The following is a 22,837-nucleotide window of genomic DNA, read 5'->3' as shown; positions in this document are numbered from 1 at the left end:
GGTTTCTTGGGGGAGGGGGTTTTCTTGGATTTTCTTGTTTATTTCCCGGGGAGGCCATTGTTATCGTGATTCATTTGTACCATATATTGCACGACTCGTGTCAGCCATTTCAAAACCGATTATTTTCCTCTGTTTGAACAGGTCTAACGTTTCTCTTCGTTTAGTTATACTCTTGGTGTGTAGTTTCTCGGGGCTCCCGGACTGCGTCACTCGGAAAGCGGCGCGTAGAAATGGATAAGAATCGCGGCGGGGATGCCTCTTCCCCCTCTTCACATCTTCGTCTTCTTCTCGTTTTACTGTCGGAGCTGCCCCCATCGTGATGTCTGGTTCCAATCCCTTCCGTAAGAATTTGGACGGTGAGCCCCTCATCTCTTTCCCCAACGCCCGCCACGTCCGATAAGACAATGATGCAAGGAGCTTTCAATCTCCTCACAGCGAGCTAATGGACCGTGGAATAGGTGATTCTATTGCGGCTATAGCATCACAGCCTCCAGCTTTCCCAGCTACAAGCATTGTAGCGCCCTTGCCCTCCAATCCCTCCATCCCGGTGCCCAACGGTCACCTCGGAAAGTCGTCTTTATCGCTCGGCGTTGAGACCGGTGACTCGAGCTTTGATGAACAGGCTGACCCTTTCAATCCCGATTCATCGGTGAGTGACAACGACGGTGACGATAAGGACGACGCAGAGAGCTCAAGGAACTCCCCTGTTCTCGTCGATCGCCCGCAAGCATCGTCTGGGTTAGCTCCATACCTAGTCCCATCAAATAGATCATCGACGACACCTCCGTCAAAGCTATCATTCACATCATCCGAACACACAATGGGCTCTATAGCCGATACAGAGGCATTCAACTCGGCCGAAGAAGTTGCCCCCATGCCGCGGACGAGAAAGATCTCTTCTGAACAAGAACAAGGCACGAGCCGTTCCAAAGATAGGAAACCCCCGCCGCCGCCCAGAAGTCATCATGGAAAGCGAATTAGTGTTGCAGGCAATACAGCTTCTCCCTCGATCGCCACACCTCCTCGACCAAACCACCGCCTTTCATACCATGCATCTTCCCCAGAGAGCTTGCCCTCTGCACGAGCATCAGGGACTCCCAATGCCAGTTCAGTCTACAATGCAGGACCAAGAGATTACTTTTCGGTTTCTTCTGAAACCCGAAGGGCAACCGACTCAGCCAACTTGCTCCAACGCAGCAATTCCCAACCGAAGCGACCACCAACGCCGCCTCTCAGCCGACGCCACAGCCAAATGCGGCGGTCAAAGTCCACCCAGTCCAAATCTAGTGGCAGTCGATTAACCATGTCTTCGCTTGATTCCGAGAGTAACGATAGCTCCCAGCCTCCGAGTCCAGGCCCGTCCAATCGTTCCGTCGCTTCGTCTATGTCTCAGGACCGCAAGCGCATCAGCATGCCCCCACCTTCCGGGGAGCCTCAAGCTGGGGTTACAGATTCTCTATCACCTCCCCCAAGCTCAAGGCCCAATCTCAATCAGGCTGGACACCGTGCCTCGTCGTATGGTAGTATTGGAACGGGCTCCTCCACCGCACCACCCACCCCCCGCCTCGTCGAGGACGAGACTCACACCGTGGTAGTGACGGGGGTCCGGTGTCTCAAACCACAGGAGAAACACCCCTGCCGCAGCCATCCCATGCGAGTGATATACTGGCTGATTTGTCGCGATTACAGAAAGAGGTGGATGACCTTCGGCGAGCGCACGGCCGGTGAGAAATAAGCAGCGGGCTGCATGATTAGATCTGTTCCATAGCCGAGATGACTTGTATGAATGAAATGTATGAAATATCAGTTCCATTATCGATTCCTATCGGACTATGAAAGGTGGGGTTGCCTAGGCTAAACATGACGTCGAGGCCCAGCGATCACTGAATTGTTCCCAAAGATTCGCGGATCCATCATTAGTTACTCCCCGCAATTTCCATCGTTTGTCACATCTTCACCGACCAATTTTGCTTTCAAGGTCTCAAGGTCTTCAAAACTTACGCATTAGACTCACTATGACCACTCCTACGCTGATCAACCTCCCTCCCCCTCCCTCGGACCCTGTCACCCCGTCCGACATGGGACCGTAAGATCCCGATTCCCTTTATCGACTTCATAACAATCAACTAACCATAACATTTCCTAGAGGGACTCCCAACTCTGGAAATACCTCCCTCTCCGCGCTGTCCACCACAGCCATAAAAGATGGCCATCAAGGCCAACCATTCCCCCCACGGCCGTCACGCTCACCAGTCCTCCTCCGCCTCAACCTCCTCAACCACCACCCTCGAGGCCGAGCGAGCAGACCGCATTTCCCGCCTCGCCGGTCTAGAACGAGTCGCAACAGCCCGCCAAGGTCCCACCACTGCCCCGTCCATCCCCCATGGCCCGGGCTACTTCGACAGCCACGGGCTAAAAGAGCGCAGTACAGTCGGCAGCGCCAGCGCCACAGGTAGTTTCGGCGGACACACGACCTGGACATCCAGCGATACATTCGAAGCGGACAAGATGAGTGAAGACCCTGATGCAGACGACGGACAGTCCAGCGTCGGCACCATGAGTGATGAAGGGAACGCTAGTCTCGTGGGCTTTGGTGAGGGAGCGAACAGTACCATTAGCGGTCCGGTGTCGCGACCGCCGGGTTTGAATCGCATTCCTTCTGGTGGGCTTGCGAGACCTACTTCTATGAGCTCAAATGTTGGGAGACCGAATCCGCTTGCTTCGTACCTTCAGCAGCAGAGTCAACAAGGGGATGCGATGATGTCTGCTTCACCAACGGGCTCGACTACACCCGAACCTGTTACTGAGGACGCGCGCATGGTTGATGGGATGACTTTTGATTCAGATGTCGTTGATACTACGGCGAGGACCCCGCGGCTGGCTACTCCTAATCAGAGTAGTGGTGGCTTCGATATCCCAAGTCGGGAATAGGCTGGGTCGCAGGAATGAATAAGAATTCAGATGGATTGCATGGTGTGTTTCATTTGATCATTGTGTAGGGATCTGTTTCTTTGGATTGATTCTACCTTTGCTCGGGGTGGGATGTGAAGTGTGGAATGTATTTCTATGGAGGAATATCGGGCAATCAGACACCCTGATGGGTGGTCACGACAGAAATGTATCAGTTATGCAATATCTCGCACTTTTTAGCAATACTTTCTTTCTGGGTTGCTTCTTTGGCTGGTGTGTGGCGTGGCATGTTTAAGAATGAACATTGATATCCTTTGATTTATGCTTTGTATGTACCTGTACCGATGGTGTTAGACAGTATAAATACCATAAATGATCCCTAGAAGTGTAAACAAATCAGGACATAAAACTGTATGAGCATGGAAGATTAAGCAGAAGCGGTAGTAATCCAAATACTCTAGTACCTTTATTGGTGATTGAAAAAGGCCCAGATGACGGCATGCCGCCGAGCTGAACCCGCCCGAATTTTCCATTCCTTTGACTTAGACTCTTCAACCTCCCCCACCCCGAACACCTCCCCCTCCCCCTCGGACTCCGCCCTCTGCTGGCATTGACTTGTCTAGCACTGAAGATCCATCTCTCCAACAAGCAATCTACATCTTGCGCTTACGCTCCAATTGAGCCTTCGCCATCCCTCCTGCCTTGCCACGTTTCGCTTCTGATTCGATTCACGCCCCGAATCTTCATTGAAGTTGTCCTTCGATCGACTAATTTCGTCTTGGTACCGTTCTACCTCCTACACTAGGCCCTACGTTCCTGTTTCTTGCTCGCACCCTGCTTGCAAATTTTGGCTTGGGTCTTGCCGATCGGACGTCTGCATCTTTATCTGGTCTTTTGGTAGACTTGATTCTTAGTCGATAGCGATTTTGATTCGTTCTTTTCACGGACGACTTTAAAGACACTTTTTGGTGGCGACTTCGTTCCAGATTTCGATTTTACGAATTTCATCATGGCGGCTCCGACGCAACTTGCTTGTGCGTGGTTCTCTGATAACCCCGATGTGTGAATGGCGGATGCCTGGATCCATTGGGGCACGTGCTTGTTTGGATGGTCATGCTGACGTTGATTTAGACCGTACCCTCAAGGGCATTGGCATCATGAATGCTGCCCCTACCTATGAGGCTCTGTCGGGCTTTGTGAGGTAGGTTTGCGCTAGATTTGGACTGTGTATCTCGGTGACTGACTTGTGTGTTTTGTGCAGACCTGAGGGAAACCTCCGTTGCAGCTCTTACTCTCCATGTGGCCGTTATTACGCCTTTGCATCTCCTGAAAAGTACGTTTGACCCGGGGTGTCTGTTTGGTATCTTGCAGTCTAACAATTCTCTTTGTAGGGTCACCATTGTCGATGCCTCCTCGGGTAACCTGGTTTCGACTATCCCGGCCGAGAACGTGTTCGAGCTGGGCTTCTCCCGTTCGGTACCTACGTTATCACCTGGCAACGCGCCAGCAAGGACGAGAATGGGGATGCAACAAAGAATCTGAAGGTGTGGCGCGCTGTTGAGAGTGGAGATGAGCACACTGTTGTGGGCAGTTATGTCCAGAAGTCGCAGACAGGCTGGAACCTGCAGTACACCCCGGACGAGAAGCTGTGTGCCCGTGTCGTGACCAACCAGGTCCAATTCTTCCAGAGCGACAACTTGTCCACTGTTTGGAATAAGCTACACGTCGAGGGGGTGGCTGATTTCGCTCTCTCGCCTGGAAAGACTCAATCTATTGCTGTCTTTATTCCTGAGCGTAAGGGCCAGCCTGCTGCTGTGAAGGTTTTCATTGTGCCGCAGTTTGGTGCCCCCGTTTCTCAGAAGAGCTTCTTCAAGGGCGACAAGGTTCAGCTGAAGTGGAACTCTTCTGGCACTACCTGCATTGTCCTTGCGCAGACTGAGGTCGATCGCACTGGAAAGAGTTACTATGGCGAGACTACTTTGTATCTGCTCAGCGCCAGTGGTGCTTTCGACTCTCGGGTTGATCTTGGTACGTTCTCTCACTATTTTGGAGACTGTTGAACAGATACTAATGTTCGCAAACAGACAAAGAAGGACCCATCCACGATGTGAGTTGGAACCCCAACTCCAAGGAGTTTGGTGTCGTCTACGGCTACATGCCCGCTAAGACCACCATTTTCAATCTGCGTGGTGTGCCCAAGCACAACTTCCCGTTGAGCCCGCGGAATACCATCCAGTTCTCTCCTCATGGTCGATTCGTCCTGGTTGCCGGTTTCGGCAACCTGGCAGGCCAGATGGATCTCTACGACATGGAGAAGAACTATCATAAGATCGCTACTGTCGAGGCCTCTAACGCCAGTGTGTGCTCTTGGTCCCCCCGACGGTCAGTACATCCTGACTGCCACCACCAGCCCGCGTCTGCGCGTTGACAACGGCGTGCGCATCTGGCACGTCAGCGGAAGCCTCGTGTATAACGAGGAAATGACCGAGCTCTATGATATCACCTGGCGTCCCCAGACTACCGAGCAGCACCCCCTCGGTGACCCCTTCACCAAGCTTCCCGTGCCTCATCCTTCTGCCACCGCTTATCTGAGCACCCGCAAGGCCCCCGTCAAGCCCGCCGGCGCCTACCGCCCCCCGGAGCCCGCGGCCAGCTGACCCCCCTTGCCTTCAAGCGCGAGGACCAGGGCGGGGCCGCCTTCGTTCGCGACGGTATTCCCGGCGCCAGTATGAACGGCTTCGGTAAGCCCCGCCGCCGTGAGATCCCCGGGGCCGAGCCCGTCGAGGAGTATTTGCCCCCGGGTGCCGCACCTGGTGGTGGTGTCCCCCTCCCCGCGGGCGCCGACGAGAAGCTCTCCAAGTCCGCAGCCAAAAATAAGAAAAAGCGTGAGGCTAAGAAGGCCCGCGACGACGAGAACGCTCCCCTGCCAACGCCCCTACCGGTCCTAGCCCCGATCGCAATCGCTCGCGCGGCAAGAATACTCCCCCCGTCAACGGAAACGGAAACACTCCCAAGCGCGCCCCTTCGCCTCCTCCTGCCCCCGCTGGTCCTGATTGAGCCCTCCGCTCAGGATAAGAAGATCCGCGGCCTGCTCAAGAAGATCCGTGCTATTGATGAGCTGAAGATGCGTCTTGCAGGTGGTGAGAAGCTGGAGGATACTCAGATGAAGAAGATCCAGACTGAGGATTCCGTGCGTAAGGAGCTTGATGCTTCTGGCTACACTGGGTGAGTGAGATAAGATGTGATATGTTGAGTTGCAAATAGGAGCGGATGAGGTGGTGCATTGGGTTCTGTATATCGGTTGTATATCGCATTCCAGACACAGAACCCGGTCTATATCGAAAATATTAGATGAAACTCGAATGACTCGTGCGGTGTATTTGCATCTAGAGGTTTATGTTTTTGTGTTCCACAACCTGCCAATTATTCTCACCCACTTGTTGAGGAACGGGAAAAGTTTGTGGGTGGCGCCTGTCAGACGTCAGTGAGGCTGTCAATTGATATGAAGAGATGGTAATCTCTTAGTAATCTCTTGGGTACCAAGACAACAGTCGAGACTCGAAGGCGTCTTGGAAGTGTAGAGTTGCGCGGACAAAATGCGTAACAGAAGCTCTAGGATCCCACCGCATCTCCGACGATTCTTTAACAGATCAATATTAACACAGAAGGTTGTGTCAGTGCCTTTGTAAACCAACTGGTATAATGTTCTAGCAAGACTCCGCGGTGAAAGATCACCCCGAAAAGGCGTCCGCGACCCCATTCTCCCTCTCCAACCTCTGCCTCTCCCAATTGGCCTTCCACCACCACAGACTAAGCTCACTGAGCTTCTTCTCCTTTGCTTCCTCCACCTCATGCCATGGCTTCTTCGCGAATATGTAATGTACAGCCTTGGCCTCCTCGTCTCTCCAAATGGCTCCATGCACATTCTCCATCCGTAGAGTCTTCAGCGCATTATAAACGTATGGAAGCGCAACCCAGCGCCCATTGAAAACGTCTGATAGAAGCTCTTGGTCCGGGAAATCGTATTTTTCAATTCGTTCTGTCTCTTGAAGGGCAGACATGATCTCGCTGTAGATCTTAGATGATGGGGTCACAACGAGTACACCGCTATTTAGCATGCCGACGCCCGAATCTCTTGGTGGGGCAGAAATATGCGCCGAATCTGGCGTTGGGTGTTGTGCTGTATATGCGCAGTTTGCGGGAATCCTGGGTCGAAATAGATTAGTAGGTGAAATTTGGAGGTTTTCATATCGATGGCAATCAATGTAGGGTGGACTTCAAAACGGAAGAAATCGTACCAGTGCGCCGGATAGTGAGACTTCTTCATCGGGTTACATGCGCAAGCATGCGCCGCTGCAAAAACCCTCTTTCCGGTCCCATCCTCTAGAGCTGCCTTCGGATCCAGCTCTAATTCCATCAGTTCGTCCATATTTCGGCGGACTAGAATATCGCCATCTAGTAGGACCACGCGCTCGTATTCTTCCAGTGAGAATGCGACGAGCTTGGTCCATGTGTCAGCGAAGCGTGGGTCTTGCGTGTATTCACGCGTGCTGGCGGGGACGACGTTGGGAACCCATTGAGCGGTGATACCGCGAGACTGGAGAATTTTCAGACCTTCAGGTGGGAAGCTAGAGGTGTAGAAAGCCACGAAGGAGTAGCGGGTGCCTCGGTCTGGAGGTGTAGGCGTGTTCGCGTTCGTGACGCTGGGGTCGGGCTGCGGGTGATTGAGGGAGTGGTGGAGGGTTAGAAGACCGGGTAGGTAATCCATATTGGTGATTAAGGAGGCCCATACTGGGTTCATGTGTTAGTATTGGAATTGGAGCACCTCAATGAGTTTGCGATTCGGCGGCATTCCCCCTCCAAGTGGGATGTGCAGCAGCTGCAGATTGTGACTTACTCCGCCTAGAAGGGGACGAGGGGGGTTTTAATTTGGGTCATGATGCAAAGGCCATCTATTGAAAAGAGTAGGAGAGCAGAAAGATGAGAAATGGAAAGGGGGGGGAGGGGAGGAATCGGAAGGCAATGGTTGTCAAGATGAAGATCGAGGTTTGGTTATCGATACGATCGATACGATCGATACGAGAGCCCCGATCGGTGGAGACTCGGAGATCGGAAGATTGCGCCATCTTACGTCTTCATGTCTACGTTTACAGAATGTCCCACGAGAGCCAAATGACGCACCGCAATTGTACCGGACTACTCTCTTCTTTCCACCTGAAATAGCTGCCAATGTAAGATTTGTCGAGAGACAGATCGGCAACTATACGGACAGCAGAAGACAGCAGGGACTCCGGAAATCAAAAGCAGGCGTTGCAACACGAATGCTGCAGAGGACACAAGGTTCAAGGCGAAGGTGCAAGCACCTTATATGATGGTTTTTGATATATCGCATCCGATACAGAGCTTATTCCCCCTCGAAGAAGAAATTTCAAGGCATTGATCTCGCCTTGCGCTCCACCCTACAGCGCGAATGGGTTCCTAGGATTGTAGAAATAGGTGAGCAAAGAGAAAATGAATGATCATCGTTGGCATGGGTATCATCTATAGTCCAGTCTGCCCATGAGTCAAGTAAAGACGCGAGTCCGCTTCACGGGGCTTCCCATGCGAAGAGGTGCAGCTCCGCTCTGCATGCCGTTCAGAAGACGTCCCATTCCCTCCACGTCTAACTCACCTCGTTGCAGCATCATTTGATCATTCTCTGCAACGGCTTGCGGCTTTGCTGCGGTAGGCGCAGAATCAACAGATTCACTCAAGCGCGGGGCAAGAACCATGATCTGGTGTTCCGCAGCGACAAGAATATCAAAGGTGTGGCGTTCAGCAGCCCGCGAGCGGCGGGTTGGTGTAGGGAGATGGCCGATCGCTTGGAAGTTTTCACCCATTAAGTTCACATCTTGGAATGGAGTCACACGGCACCTATTCGAGGAGTCGAAAGTGCCAGTTGTGCGAACTGCATTACGCCAGAGCGAAAGCAAGCTGGGGATGACAGCACTCTGCTGACCATGGCGCACCAGGATGGACTCGTCCGGTAGCTGCTCTTGAGAAGAGTTGGTTTGGCATACAGAGATCTGCCCACGTAGTGATGGACTGGCCGCTGTCATTGATCCCTTGAGAAGAGTGTCTTCGCGCACCCGTTTCGTCGATGGAGTCATCGGCGCGAATCGTGGACGCTGCTCAGCCTCGGACTGAATGTTGCTCGGTGGTGTCATAATCCGTCCGCTGACAGCATATGCTGTCAGTGAGCCCCCAGTAACACCTTGGACACTCGACTGACGGTGCAATGGACCCTTGGTGGCCCCTGGCCCAGCTCCCTCAAGATCCCAGACACCCCATTCACCATCCACCAGCAGAACCATGATGGCCCGGCCACCCAAAACCCACTCTGCATCAATGATTGTCTTGCGGCGAGGTAAACCTGTTGGTCCCTGCTCAAAGCCGGGGTATAGACTGATGAGCCAGCGCCCTTCTGTATCAATAGATTCGTAATCCTCATGTGCGCTGGATGCACGTCGACCAGATTTGGAGGCTTTTTGGACGGAGAAGCAAGAGTAAACCTTGACGCATCCGCTATGGAATGCCACCAACAAGTTTGAGTGTCGAGAAGACGGATATGTTGAAGGGTTGAAAGCGATTGTCTGCGCAGGTGACGGCAAGAGGCGTCGTTGAGAAACAAGCTCTTCCTCTAGCAGGTTGTAGGACAAGGCTTTGGCAGATGAGTCCTCTTGAATCGGAATGCGATGCAAGAGCAGTACGCCGGAGCCTTCAGCAGAATGTGTTGCGACGAGCAGATCCCATTTTCCTGACCCTCCAACTCGGCTTCGAGACTTCCTGCGATCTTGCTCTTCCTCTATTTCCTGACAAGTGAATGTGAGAGACACACCTCGAGGAATATCCTGATGGGTTACACCTCCATTGATAGTGAGGGTTTGAATATTCCAGGTCTTGGAATCGGTCTGGGCTGGGTGAGGCGGAACGAGCGGCAGAATTACCATTCGCGTTGAAAGATCAGAGCAGACGGCTGACACAACAATGTGATTCTTCAAAATGGGCGGGAAAGGGTCGAGAGGCGAGCGGGCCTCTTCCGGGAGAATACGAGGGACAGCTAGTTCGAGCACCCGGCTTCCCAAGGGAATATCGATTTGTCGCAGGACTGGCTCATATGGGAATGCAGGGTCAACCTCGGTCTCCTCGGCGACGAAGTCGTAGTTGGGTTCGTCTGGTGCCGCAGATGCCACAGGCGCATCTTCCTCGTCAGAGTCAATGATCATGACCGAATCGCCTCCATTCTTCGTCGTGCTTTTTCCCTGAGTCGGTTCAGCATGCTCCAGTTCTGTGAACTGTCTACCTCCTCTCCAGATAACCTTAAGTCCGGTCTCATAGCCGTAGATTATGATGGAAGAGCCATTAGGAGCTCGGAGGGGGTAGCCTTGAGCTGCGTGGACACGGTGGGAAACCCGGTAGCTAAGAATTTGCGAAACATCGTATTAGTGGCAAATTCGAGTCGCAAGAGCATGAACCGCGGTACCTACCTCAATTGCAATCCATCTTCTCTTGGCCTAACCAACGGCGCCAGAGGAAAGGAAGGCATGGTGTTGGCTGCGAAGCCGAGTGAAGGTGAGAGCTTTGAGCAAAGGCGCCGGTGGCACCACAGGGATGGCTAACAAGCTCTCTACTAATAGCTCAAGCTTGTCAGCTAGGTAAAATGAGCTTTGAGATAAAGCTTCGAGGAATTTGTTGGGTTCCGTAGGATTTATGCGGTGGTGAGTTGCAATGAGGAGAAAGAAAGGTGTTATGGTTGGGCAAAAGAACTTTGGGAAGTCGGTCCATTCCCGCGTTCCTGCGCGTCTCCAACTTCATCTCTGATCAACAATCAACCACTCTATTACTCAGAATGACTCTCTGAGGGAGTGCACTACTCGATTGATGCTTGCACAGATATTGAAAATGTTCCAATCTGCAGCTCATGCCGCCAGAAGTTTCTCCGTGACGGCGCACTACAACCACTGCTTTGTTTAACAGCCCACCATGGCATCCACTCGCTCGCTCGGCCTTCACGAACCCTCGGCCGTCTCCTACCTGGTCTCTGAAGGAATTCTACAAGCTGATCCATCAAGAGACCAGTACAATTGGACAACATGCGTCGACGATAATGGATCAACCGGCCCCGTGGACGATGAGCTGGTATGGACAAAACATTGCGTGGTGTGGTCACGCGCAGGGATGGTGAAGCGAGTATTTCGCCTGAGATCCCGAGAAAGAAGATATTCGACATGCTTTGTTTACTCATTTTGCGGCCGGCAATATCAAGCGCTCTGTTCATGACACTGCGGGCTTTCGACATCCTCGAAACGTCGGCTCGGGAAAGGATGCGCGGGCCCGTCAGGGAAAGCGTCAAAAGAATGAGCCAAACTCGGCCAGCTCAGAATCGACATTGGACCTGAATGGAAATGCCCAGGTAGCAGTGATTACCCCTCATCAGGTCAATGCGAAGATGTCCCGAGCTCTGGTGGTGGTCTTGAAATCGCAAGCTCATATATTCTTCGTTGCGGGAACCACTCATATAATACCGCTCCCTTTTGAGGTTGACTCTGTTTTTGCAACACCCCGTGGACTTCTGTTTCAGCGAAAGATACCCGACGAGATCCCTAGGCCACAGCATCCAATCGCACCTCCGAATTCCTTCCTAACGTCCTCGCTATTTGATGCTCGTGCATCACAGACGTTGGATATTCCACCAGCTCCTAACAAAGGGGCGCGGCCATCTTTGAAGCTTTCCGCGCCTCGGAGTGCTCCATGGGCTCCAAAACCTAGCTCCGCTTCAGATCTTCCGCGGGTCTTCTCACTCATCGATCCTCACTCGGAGATGGGCCTGGTTGTAACCTCGCAGGATTCCCAATTGCTGTCCAGTAGCGTGAGCAGCACAAAGCGAAGGCCATCTGGGCTGGAAGTTCTAGACCCTGCCGACGAGATCGTGTATATTTCTCCAAAAGACGAATTTTCGAGCTCAAGCCAACGTTCCAAGTTTGGGCCCTTCATCTTGGTACTTACCACGAACACAAGCACCGGTGTACACACGGTGTGGACCGCACGATACAAATATGACGAGCCTGGCTCTTCGGCAAAGGAGAAGGCTCGCCGATATACTGAGGGTACGCAATCAAAGAGACGCAGCTCTCACTACGGTATGACGACTGGCACAACTACACCAGCTGCTCGTCCTTCGGCAACTCGCGAAAACTTCGGACCTTGGACAGAAAATAGAGTTTCATCCCAGCAAAACGAGTCCAAGAATGACCCGGAAGAAGATCTGGTCTCCAGAGTTGCGCAGGATTTTGGAGATGTTGGTGTTCCTCTCAAAACGTCCAGACGAGTGAGTTCACTCCTCGCACGAACTGATCTGGCCATTGGTCAAGATCGACTCACATTCTCGGAGCTTGCTACAGGCACTCAGTCTACAAATGCACCTCATGGCGGGCTGAGACAATCCATTGGAGCTGGCAGTATGCGTGGGAGCTTTGGCTTTAACCCGCGTGCTTCACTTCCTCCGACAACAGGATCTGTGTATAGCACAACAGCGAGTTTTCTCGACGCTCCAGTGGATAGGCTCTTGGAAGAGCTTAATAGCAATGCCCCTGCTGAAGGGTTCGAAAATATTGCTATGCGGGAAGGGGCATCCGGACTGCCAGAAGAGCTTCTACTCACCAAGGTAGAAAGCTTCTCCCCTATGTTTTCTGGTAGTTTCCGGGCATCCGCGCAACAAGCTCCCACTCGGCATCTGAAAGTCTGTACGCTATGCTCTTCGGAATATGGAAACGCCCAAAATGGAAACGCAACCTCCATGGCAGTCTGTATCGTGGACCGGGACTCGCAAACTATGAGCGTGGTGAATTTGCGGGTCGAAAGAGTGGCGGTCTCGAAGAAGCAGAGAATGGCCAATTCTAAGAATGCCAAGCCTACAGAGAGACGGTCCTTACTCGTCAATGCAATTGGCATCCAGCATGTCCCTAACGTCTGGGATGTCTCCAGAGTCAGTGATGGAGAGACATCGCGCATTCTCACCCTAAGTGTATCCGATAATGGACAGCGAGAGCTATCGTTGCAGAATCTTTGGGGCAGTCCTACCAAAATAGACATTCCAGTTCCGCTGCATATTTATGAGCCTCATGGGATATCTGCCAGCAAGCTGCTTAGCCGTCCGAGAGAAAGTGGCGTCAACCGTGTCATGGCAAACCCTGATCTCATTTTCGCGACATTCGACCACGAATGCTCAAGAGGAAAAATTGATTTGACAGATACAGAGAAAAAACGACACAGGATCCAAATTCGAATGGAACCTCGAAATGATCTCGTCAAAAAAGTCCTCGAAGTCTGCAAGTTCGTCCTTCGTGACGCAGAGAAAGCCGGAGATGGTATTTTGGTGGCTTGGTGGGAAGTCATGAAGTGGCTTCAGGAGAAAGAAGATATCGAGAATGATCTTGAATGGACTGCCATGGTCATAGTCTTGTTCTCTCTGGCGGTACCATTTACCAAGCAACCCCCACCACAGACCCCTGCCAAGCGCACACGTCGCAAGAAAGGTCTTCTGAGGTCGAGTAGTGGTTCTTACGTGGACCTTGAAAGTTGGGAAGCTATGCTTGATCTAGAATCAGGCCCTTCAGGTGCCGCGGCTCCATGGATGATGGGCAGTTCTTGGGGCTGGATTGTCGAACAAGATGCTATTGAGGACCTGGCGGCTCGCGATGCCTCCCGTACACCGAAAGGTGAACAGCCTAATGCAAGCCGATCCACCTATCGCCAGAATTTTTATCTGACACGGTGTATCTCTTTGACCCGTGAATTCTTACAGGGCCCCATAGGCGCAAGGGCCTCAGGCCGTGATGGTTATTTGCCCACTTCGGGTGCATTCCCTGAGAATACAAGGTGCACTGCCTTGGGCACCATTCTTGTTGGTCTTCAGCTCCTACGGGAAGAGCAAAAGCTCTCAACTTGCGACGCCGAAGAATCCCAACGCCCTCTCGGACTCCTCGGCCCTGTCCTTGCACAGCTTGGTGGCTGGCTGGGGTGGCAGTCATGGAAATGGACCGAGAATTCTTACTTTGGCACTGAGATGGCCAGTATGGAAAGATGGCAATTCGAAGAATCTCGGATTTCTCAGCTTAATGTCCCGGGGGAGCCGTTCCCTCCGCCTTCAATTTTCGCCTTCCTTATGGACGCTGCGCGTCAATCGTCTCCATCCTTCATCACTCTTCTCGATATTGTCTCCGCGTCAGATCGAACTCCTAGAAAGGGACGTATGTGGCAGGAATGCTTCACTATTACTCCGCGGAGTTTGGCGCTCAACGGCTTCCTTGGCGACGTTCACAATGTGAGGACTCCGCTGGAGAAAATCAAGCTCCTGCATCGCTGGGGTTTCACCAAGAGCATCATCGACACCTTCCCTGAAGGCGTTAGCGCACCGCTGTATGAGGCCGTCATGCAGTGTCAGATCGAAGCTTCAACATCCTGGAATGCAACACTACTCGAACTGATTGACCGAGAAGATCTTTACATGTCGATGAATCCAGTCCATGCTCAAACTTTTGCGCCGCCACAGCATTCTGCAGTCTCACATGAGTCTGTGCGCGATTTCCATCACATCAGCTGCTCAGCTTTAGAAATCGATGCCATCAACGCATTTGAGGCATCCGCAGAAGCTGACCGTTTCTCGGTAACTAAATTGGTGTTCCGTGAGGACAAGCGCTTCTTGGAAGCTGCTCGTCTTCTAAATCAATCCAAAGCACCAGTTGCAGACTGCGTTCCAGAGCCTGACTGGACGGACTTCGATCTCCTTGAAGCGCAAAAAGAAATCGTACAACTGGTGTCATTCCGAACATTGTCTACACCTGCAGGCCGTGCCATGCTTGCCTTCAGCGGTCGTTTACCTCTATTGACAGAAAAGCTGCCAATTCCTTCTTTCTCGCTACAATGTGTTATGAAGCCTTCCGGCGTCACTGTCAGTGCTGAAAGGTCCTCATTTACCGAGGAGAAAGTCTGCTGGGCATTCTTCCACAATGGCGTTTCGACTGGCCTAGCGATCTCTAAAGGATCGAAGGGCATCGACACCTCTTGGATCTTGTTCAACAAGCCCCAAGATCTCACAAACAGGCATGCCGGTTTCCTACTGGCTCTGGGTCTTAATGGTCATCTTAAGTCATTGGCTAAATGGGTTGCCTTCAAGTACTTGACTCCTAAGCATACCATGACCTCCATCGGTCTCTTGCTCGGCCTTTCTGCTTCATATATGGGAACAATGGACACGCTTATCACGCGCTTGCTTTCTGTGCATGTCACACGAATGTTACCGCTCGGTGCAGCAGAACTCAATTTATCCTCATTGACGCAGACCGCTGGTATTATGGGCATCGGTCTGCTCTACTGTGGTTCTCAGCACCGGCGCATGAGTGAGGTGATGCTCTCTGAAATTGAAAATGTCGAACAAGAGGAGCAGTCGACCTCGCAAGAAGATCTGAGAGACGAAGGATATCGTCTTGCTGCGGGCTTTGCACTTGGTCTCATTAATCTGGGCAAAGGCAAAGATCTACGAGGAATGCGTGACATGCACATAGTTGAGCGTTTGCTGGCCGTCGCGGTAGGCACCAAGAACGTTGACCTGGCACATGTGCTTGATCGTGCCACCGCAGGCGCGACCATTGCCATTGCTATCATTTTCATGAAGACGAACGACTCTGTCTTGGCTCATAAGATCGATATCCCCGACACCACCGTTCGCTTTGATTATGTGCGACCTGATATCTTCCTCTTGCGAACGCTGTCACGGCACCTTATCATGTGGGACAGCATTGAGCCCTCTATGGAGTGGATAAGCGCGGGCCTGCCCCAGGTGTATCAGCGACGCGCCCGTCTTACAAAAGTGTGCCATCTCCGTAGCGAGGATATGCCATTCTTCAACATTCTTTCCGGCTTGTGCTTTGCCATAGGTCTTCGATATGCCGGCTCTGGCCACACGCAAGCACGGGATCTGTTGCTATACTATCTGGATCAATTTATTCGCATTTCTCGGCTTCCAGTGATGAACTACGATGCGAAACTTGCACGCAACTCAGTCCGCAACTGCCAGGATGTCGTTTCTCTATCTGCCGCGGCTGTCATGGCCGGTACGGGTGATTTGGCTCTGTTCCGACGCCTGCGCTCGCTCCACGGTAGGATTGATCCAGATACTCCCTACGGTAGTCACATGGCAGCACATATGGCTATCGGCATGCTGTTCCTCGGCGGCGGTAGCTACACACTCGGTACATCTGACCTAGCAGTGGCCATGCTCCTCTGTGCTTTCTACCCTATCTTTCCGACTACCGTCCTCGACAACAAGTGCCACTTGCAAGCTTTCCGCCATCTCTGGGTCCTCGCAGCCGAACCGCGCTGTCTCATCCCCCGAGACCTCGACTCCCGCCGTCCAATCTCAATTCCCATCAACATCACCTCTCAAGACGGCTCTATCCGCGCAGTATCTGCGCCCTGTCTCCTCCCAGACCCTAGTGGAATCACACGTATTGAAATCCGCGGCCCGGACCACTGGCCACTCGTCCTAGACTTCAGCCAAGACGACGCCCTCCGCAACAAATTCCGCCATGGAGATCCATCAGTCTACCTCCGCCGCAAGACAACCTACAGTCCCTCCGGCACCTCCACATCTGTCTTCGCATCAACCCTCACAGGCCTCAGCGAAGCGCAAGATATTCTACCCGCAACAGCGGCATCCTCAAATCCAGCAAAGGGCCTACCACCCTCTGCGTGGCCCCACAAATCATCTCATCTCTCGACCACCCTCTCCGCAGCAACAACTGCCGACAAAAGCCCATGGGATTGGATTTTCACTCTCCCATCCCTACAATCCCTCGATATTCGCGAACGCTCTCTCGTCCTCCCATCCTCCTTCCCATCCCCATCACCTCGTATCAACACCCGCGTCACCGCGCCACCGTGGCTACGCACTTCCGCCGTCGACGCGAGACTCGCTCTCGAGCACACTGTTCGCAATATCGTGCAGTCTGCGAGAGGCCGTGGTGCGGATCCAGATCAGTTGCGCGACCGCATTTGGCAGCTTCAGTTGTTATTTGGTTGGTTGGATAGTATGCAGGGTGATGATGAGCCTGGTGCGTCGTCTGGAGGACTGCAGAAGGTGCAGCAGGCCCAGAGTCTCTGGCTAAGGAGGGACTTTGTCGAGGAAGCGAGGTGGCAAGTTTGGGGGGGTTCAAATCGAGGATCAGGGTGGAGAGTAAGATGTTGTTCAAGATGTCTAGTTTTGTGCTGAGGTATTTAGTCGTTCGTGGTTTGTGGTTTGAGTATCTATTTTACCCCTATCTATTGGGACTGGAGCTGGTGTTCTTGTACGATATGTGATATTCTGGGTATGGTAGATTAAATGCATTGCAAATCGACCACATTTATTTTCCCCTTTGTACAATTAATCGAAGAAGACCATCTAAAAAGTCTTGAAACAGCGGGAATGCTTTCGAAGTACGGCGCTTTGTCTGTACGGATGTTAAAAAGCGGTCGAATAACGACCAACCTTAGAAGCTTCATCGGGAAGATTTCGAGAAGGACTTAAAAAGAGAATCAAGGTTTATGGGCCCCTTTAATCACCTTATTTGTTGAGCGGTAAATGCTCATCATGCCGGTAACTTCAAAGAAAATGCTAGATGTCCGACAGTTTGCGTTTTTGGTGTGGTGCTATACATGTCAAAACGTAACAATGCAAGCATAGAAGGGTCTATTCCAGGATTTGAATTCTCAAACAACACCCAATTGAAGGTAGGAAACTACCGCGGCCGCGACTGTCCCTCCTTCAACAAACCACGGTCACCACCACCACCCTTCTGCCACAACCAGACACCCTCAGTAGCCCACGCAGTTGCACTCGCGTGGCGTCCAATACCTGAGGCCAAAGGTGTAGCACTCGCACCGCTTTCCTCCTCTTGTTCTTTCGTAGCTCGGGTCTGAGGATCCGGAACACCCTCTGCCTCAGCCAACATACCACCCACAACACCTTCTTTTTCAATGACAAACCAGAGTCCCTCGGACAGCTGTCCACCGCGTTCTCCGAACTCGTCGCGCCCAAGACGGAACAGGATACGCCCAAGGACTTGCCAGGCGATGCAACGTTGAGCGGGGAATGTGGAGCGCGAGAGGATCGCTAGCTCCGGGATGGTGTACCCTGCTGCATGGGGGTCTTCGCCGTGGTGGTGTAGGCCGAGGGTGGTAGGGAGTGAGAGAGACGTATTGGGAGCGATGATGGAGCCACGAAGTGAAAAGCGAATTGCAGATGGTGCAATGGAAATGGCACTGCTGGCTGGGTGGTAGGCTGAGGTGGAGGCGGGATCTTCTTCGTCGTCTGGTGGGGGTTGGAGCCATGAGAGCGCAGTTGGGTCGTGGGTTATCTCAGGGAAGTAGTGGGATTGGAGATCAGAGAGGAAGTTTGGAGAGGATGGATCGAGGGTTGGCATTGGTTGGCTTGGCTGTGGGAAGTGGAAGGGCTCGATTACGGCGGGATCGAGAGAGGGTCGTTCTGAGGCGGGATGGAGGTCACTTGGGGTTTGGGTTGGGGGTGCATCGTCACGTCCACGCGGTTTGGCGAATGCTTTGGGTGATGTTGCTACTGGTATGGATGGTTTCGGGGCAGTCGTGGGCTGAGCAGCTGGGATGTCGAAGGAAACAGATTTCTTTGGCTTTGATGCTGCCGGGATTTCTGTTGCAGATGCTGGTCGGGGCTCTTCGCTGGTCTCATGTCCGGGATCTTCAATCTTAGCTCGACGTAAAAAGCGCTCTATTAGACTTTGGTCCATCGAGGCTATCAGCTCTTCTTGCTCGTGCTTAATCTGCGTCTCTGACATGGATGCCAGATGCCGGCGGTTCTCCTCCGCGATGGTTTGCTTGTCATCTTGCACGCTTGGCGGAGATGATTCTGTGATAGATGCAGCAGCCTTGTCTTGCTCTCCTTCTTGCTGTGCTCGTCGCTGCTTGAACGAGGAAATTTTATTGCGTTTGCGGTGCGCGGGGAATCCGGTGGAAGAAGCGGTGGGAGTCGGAGGGGCGGGGGCAGACGGGTTCGCGGAGGTCGGCTCTCTTTCACGGATTTCCCCGACGAGGTCAAAGGGCATCGGCTTCAAGTCATCAGGGGATCCGTCGTCCAGGTCTGGGACAAAACGTTCGCCGCGAAAAGCCATGGCGTGAGAGATGAAGTTATGTCAGCGCGGGGCCTGCGGCTCAAAAAAGCTAAAAATGGGGCATGCAGGGGCTAGCCCGATCAGGCTAGGCTGTGTTTCGGATGTGCTAGGCCCGAAATGGTAATTATGCTCTGCCCAAACTGGAAAGGTACACCAGTTGGGTAATCTTTAAATGAGCCTGCAAAGGCTTCAACACTTCTGGACAGGGTATGGCTTGCTTGAAACTAACCAAGCACATACAAGCGTAGAATGCTGCTCGACTTAGAGCCGACGTTTGATAGATATCAATTGACGGCGATCCCATGTCACTGGAGCGCTTTGTATTCTGGAACACATCTCCGGTCACCAGACAAGCATATCGAGTGATAGATTGATTAAAAAAAAAACAAGGCACTTGTGGCTCATCAATTTCTAATTGTGTGTTTATATTCATTTGCTCAACAGATATTTCAGAGTCATCGTGTAAGTCTGAGGTGAACCGGGCAAGGGACAAGTGGAAACTATACGCGGGAAATGTGCCACTCCACAGACGCCAGATCCGCGCGCATGCAAAATGTATTGCTTCAACACTTCACTGAGCCATCAGGTACGCAATGAAGCAAAGAGACAGTCCACTCGATACAGTAGATTTCGACCTATCAATATCAACTCCAAACTCGAATCGGTCTTTCTACCCTCAATCGATATCAAGTACATTAAGCTTAGTCGAAGTACGGTTAACAGACCTAAAATCTGGCACATCAAACTGGCTCCTTGTTCGCTTTCCCCTTTCCTGCCCTTTTTTCCCTTTTCCCTGCAATCCCTTTCCTTACATTTCCCTTCTTCTTCTTCCCCCTCCTCCCTCAAGTATCCATTTCTTCCATCTTTTTTTCCCATCCGGTGTTCGATTTTTACGTGTTCCACCCGCCCGGTCTACTAACACACTTGCCTTATCTCTTCCTATTTGTTTTTTTCTCCATTCCCAATCCCAACTGGTGATACATTTGGAGGTTCAGCCCCGACCGTCTCCACCACTTGGGCCACCATCCCTCAACCCATCACGATTCATCAATTCGTCAATTTGCCACTGATCCTCAACCATGTCTACGGATACCCCAGGTGCGGATATGCCTAAAGCAGAGCCTGTCGAGACCGAAACCAAAGCCGACGCTCCCAACAGACGTGCTTCCGGTGCCAGGCGGTCGCGTCGCAAGAAGGACGACGAGGTCGAGACACCCAAATCCAAGGTGAAAGAGGTCAAAGAAGCAAAAGAAAAAGATAAGGAAAAGCCAGCCCGTGCTCGTCGTCCTCGAGAAAAATCGACTTCGACCGCCGCCTCTCGGAAAAAGGCGAAACTGGAGGCTGCTGGAGACGAAGCCACCTCGGGGCCTGCTGCTCTTCCAGACCCTAGTCCTGCACCCGCACCCGCGACACAGCCAACACAGCCAACACAGCCAACACAGCCAACACGGACTCCCGCCCCCCTCCCTCCCCAACCTCCCATTTCTGCGCCTGCTCCTGCTCCTGCTCCTGCTCCTGCTCCTGCTCCTGCTCCTGTTACAACACACACTCCGCCATACTCCCAAAGTCCTCACCCCCCGGCACCTACGTCTACCTATACCCTGTCGCAACAATACCCGCCTCGGCCACAGTCGCAACCTCCACCTCCTCAACCCACTCAAGCTCCTCCTCGCAAGAGTGGTCAGAATTTTGATCCCATTCGATCAGCTTTTGACAATCCTTCCCCGGCGCCTGCCTATAGTCCATCTACTCAGCACGTGGTGTCACCTCGAAACAACTATCGCGCCAGCGCGTCGCCCGCGATCTCTAGCATCATTGACCCGCCGGCGCAAAGCGCCCACACCTTTCAAACACCACTGCATCGCTCTACTTCCGGTCATGTCTCGACCGTACATTCTCCGGCGCCTCCTGCCGCACCACCAACCCCTTCCCACCACTCTCTAGCTCCTTCTCCGATGCCCGTGTCATCTCCATCCCACGGAGCTGCCCATACCCCTCAACATATGACACCTAGCAATTATGCTCCATATACACCGTCAGAACAGCGGCCCATGCAAACACAGCCTCCCAAGCTGGAGCTTTCCCCGCCCGCAATGCAGACCCAATATCAGCAGCCTCCTCCGCCAGCTCAGATACAGGCCCAGTCATTACCCCAGCCACAACCCCAGCAGCCAGCTCAGCCTCCTGTACAGGCTTCCACTCCACAGCGACCTGTGCAACCATCTGACGTGATGGACATCGACACGAAGGAACAACCTGTCCCCAGCGCAAAGAAGGAGAAGGGCACGGGCACTGCACCCTCCTCAAAGGCGCCTTCTCCCAAGCCCGCTCGCGCAGCTAAGGAGGCTCCTGTGCTCCCACAGGGCTCTGGTCTCATCTCCAACGCACTTTTTGGTGGCACTGACGACTCAAAGTCACCCGATGAGCGTAGCACTCCCAACATCGTTGTACACGTTCCGCTGCACAAGGGCAATCACATTGTCAACTTCGCACAACTCGCTGAAGAACAATATGGTTTCGCTGCCCTGCACCCACGCCTAGCTGCTCATAAAGAGCGTCTAGCCCGCGTCGCAGCTGCAGGCGCCGTATTAGAGCGCAATGATAAAAGTAAAGGTGTTTCAGCGGGCGAAAGTGCCGACGAGGATCTAAGTCTCGATGTCGATCGTGACAGTGATATGGACGGAGATGTTCCTATGAGCGGTGCTGGAGCAGGGACTAACGGCGCGCCTTCAGAAACTAGTGAAGGAAAGAAGAAGCGCCGCAAGAAGGTGGAGGAGTACGATCGGGATGATCCTTTCGTTGACGACAGTGAAATGGCATGGCAGGAGCAGGCCGCTGCGAGCAAAGATGGATTCTTCGTTTACAGTGGACCATTAGTACCAGTTGGAGAGAAGGTCCAAGTGGAACGGTACGTATTCTATCTTTTCGAGCGTGAGAAGCCAATTCTAAGATTCCCTCAGTGCCGACGGAACTATCAAGCGTGGCCGTGGCCGTGGACGAGGCACCGGCAGAAGTCGAGCCCTCACCTCCCACCCGCATGTTCCTATCGCAGCCGCTGTGCCCATCTCTCAAGATACGGGTCTACCCCTCCGTGGCCCCGGTTCAAGAGGTGGTACCTCGCGACGCGCACGAACAACTAAGAAAGCCGCCGAGGGCGACAAAGGCGCCTCCGAACGCAGCGGCTCGAACGCATCCACCGCACACGAAGGCCGTGGCCGTGGGTCAGGCCGTGGCGGCACAAGCACCCGCGGGGCAAAGGCCTCATCCGGGCCCTCCTCAGGCTCGTCCATCACGCCAATGATGGATCTTGTTCCAGCTCCCTCGAGCCCTGGTACACCAACTTCCAATCCCAATTCGAATTCGAATCTCGCTCCCGTGCCTGCTCCTAGTCCATTGGCCGGGCCGGAGCTCGTTATGAAATAGATCACTGTTAGTAGACGGACACATTTGTTATGGAGTTATGTGAGGGTGTTTAGTGGAGTTGTCCTTTCATTTCGAAGATTTTATCGCTTATGACGAGTTCCTGGATCTGGGACTCGATTCTGTTGCTTCCTGGTTGATGCATCAGCTTTGTATCTATATGATAGTACATCAATACATGCATTGATTTGTTCATGCTATATTCGTCTGAGTCGAGGTTGTGTAATTAATTCGAAAATCTACCACGAGTGGGATTCTTAGATGCAATCCCCTGCACATGGTCTGAT

The 22,837-nt window shown here is 52.8% G+C and overlaps 8 protein-coding genes across 8 annotated transcripts; 5 read left to right on the top strand and 3 right to left on the bottom strand.

Annotated features, from left to right (window-relative positions):
• Positions 1-319: 319 nt before the first annotated feature.
• Positions 320-1,735, top strand: N7477_006560 (uncharacterized protein; the record flags this gene model as incomplete). Its single annotated transcript, XM_056968223.1, has 2 exons — positions 320-356; positions 459-1,735. 2 exons carry the CDS (start codon positions 320-322, stop codon positions 1,733-1,735), a joined length of 1,314 nt encoding a protein of 437 aa, XP_056821019.1.
• Positions 1,736-2,205: 470 nt separating this feature from the next.
• N7477_006559 (uncharacterized protein) lies at positions 2,206-2,931 on the top strand (the record flags this gene model as incomplete). The annotated part of the gene is made up of 1 exon (XM_056968222.1): positions 2,206-2,931. One exon carries the CDS (start codon positions 2,206-2,208, stop codon positions 2,929-2,931), a length of 726 nt encoding a protein of 241 aa, XP_056821018.1.
• Positions 2,932-3,919: 988 nt separating this feature from the next.
• On the top strand, positions 3,920-6,139 carry N7477_006558 (translation initiation factor 2A; the record flags this gene model as incomplete). The annotated part of the gene is made up of 8 exons (XM_056968221.1): positions 3,920-3,944; positions 4,042-4,111; positions 4,172-4,243; positions 4,302-4,386; positions 4,422-4,938; positions 4,995-5,269; positions 5,298-5,471; positions 5,504-6,139. 8 exons carry the CDS (start codon positions 3,920-3,922, stop codon positions 6,137-6,139), a joined length of 1,854 nt encoding a protein of 617 aa, XP_056821017.1.
• A 502-nt stretch (positions 6,140-6,641) lies between these two features.
• On the bottom strand, positions 6,642-7,711 carry N7477_006557 (Glycosyl transferase family 8; the record flags this gene model as incomplete). Its single annotated transcript, XM_056968220.1, has 2 exons — positions 6,642-7,116; positions 7,209-7,711. The coding sequence occupies 2 exons, from the start codon at positions 7,709-7,711 to the stop codon at positions 6,642-6,644; spliced, it is 978 nt and encodes a 325-aa protein (XP_056821016.1).
• A 763-nt stretch (positions 7,712-8,474) lies between these two features.
• Positions 8,475-10,495, bottom strand: N7477_006556 (uncharacterized protein; the record flags this gene model as incomplete). The annotated part of the gene is made up of 2 exons (XM_056968219.1): positions 8,475-10,368; positions 10,437-10,495. 2 exons carry the CDS (start codon positions 10,493-10,495, stop codon positions 8,475-8,477), a joined length of 1,953 nt encoding a protein of 650 aa, XP_056821015.1.
• Positions 10,496-10,932: 437 nt separating this feature from the next.
• Positions 10,933-17,218, top strand: N7477_006555 (anaphase promoting complex subunit 1; the record flags this gene model as incomplete). The annotated part of the gene is made up of 2 exons (XM_056968218.1): positions 10,933-11,088; positions 11,162-17,218. The coding sequence occupies 2 exons, from the start codon at positions 10,933-10,935 to the stop codon at positions 17,216-17,218; spliced, it is 6,213 nt and encodes a 2,070-aa protein (XP_056821014.1).
• Positions 17,219-17,726: 508 nt separating this feature from the next.
• Positions 17,727-19,130, bottom strand: N7477_006554 (RPAP1 family protein; the record flags this gene model as incomplete). Its single annotated transcript, XM_056968217.1, has 1 exon — positions 17,727-19,130. The coding sequence occupies one exon, from the start codon at positions 19,128-19,130 to the stop codon at positions 17,727-17,729; it is 1,404 nt and encodes a 467-aa protein (XP_056821013.1).
• A 1,079-nt stretch (positions 19,131-20,209) lies between these two features.
• N7477_006553 (uncharacterized protein) lies at positions 20,210-22,553 on the top strand (the record flags this gene model as incomplete). The annotated part of the gene is made up of 2 exons (XM_056968216.1): positions 20,210-22,038; positions 22,091-22,553. 2 exons carry the CDS (start codon positions 20,210-20,212, stop codon positions 22,551-22,553), a joined length of 2,292 nt encoding a protein of 763 aa, XP_056821012.1.
• Positions 22,554-22,837: the final 284 nt, after the last annotated feature.

The sequence above is a fragment of the Penicillium maclennaniae genome (assembly GCF_028827695.1).
Source record: "Penicillium maclennaniae strain IBT 15551 chromosome Unknown utg000006l:1.0-2513246.0:1.0-2515036.0, whole genome shotgun sequence".
Classification (NCBI taxonomy): domain Eukaryota; kingdom Fungi; phylum Ascomycota; class Eurotiomycetes; order Eurotiales; family Aspergillaceae; genus Penicillium; species Penicillium maclennaniae.
Note: the sequence above shows the minus strand (reverse complement) of the source record. Positions and strands in the feature narration are given on the sequence as shown.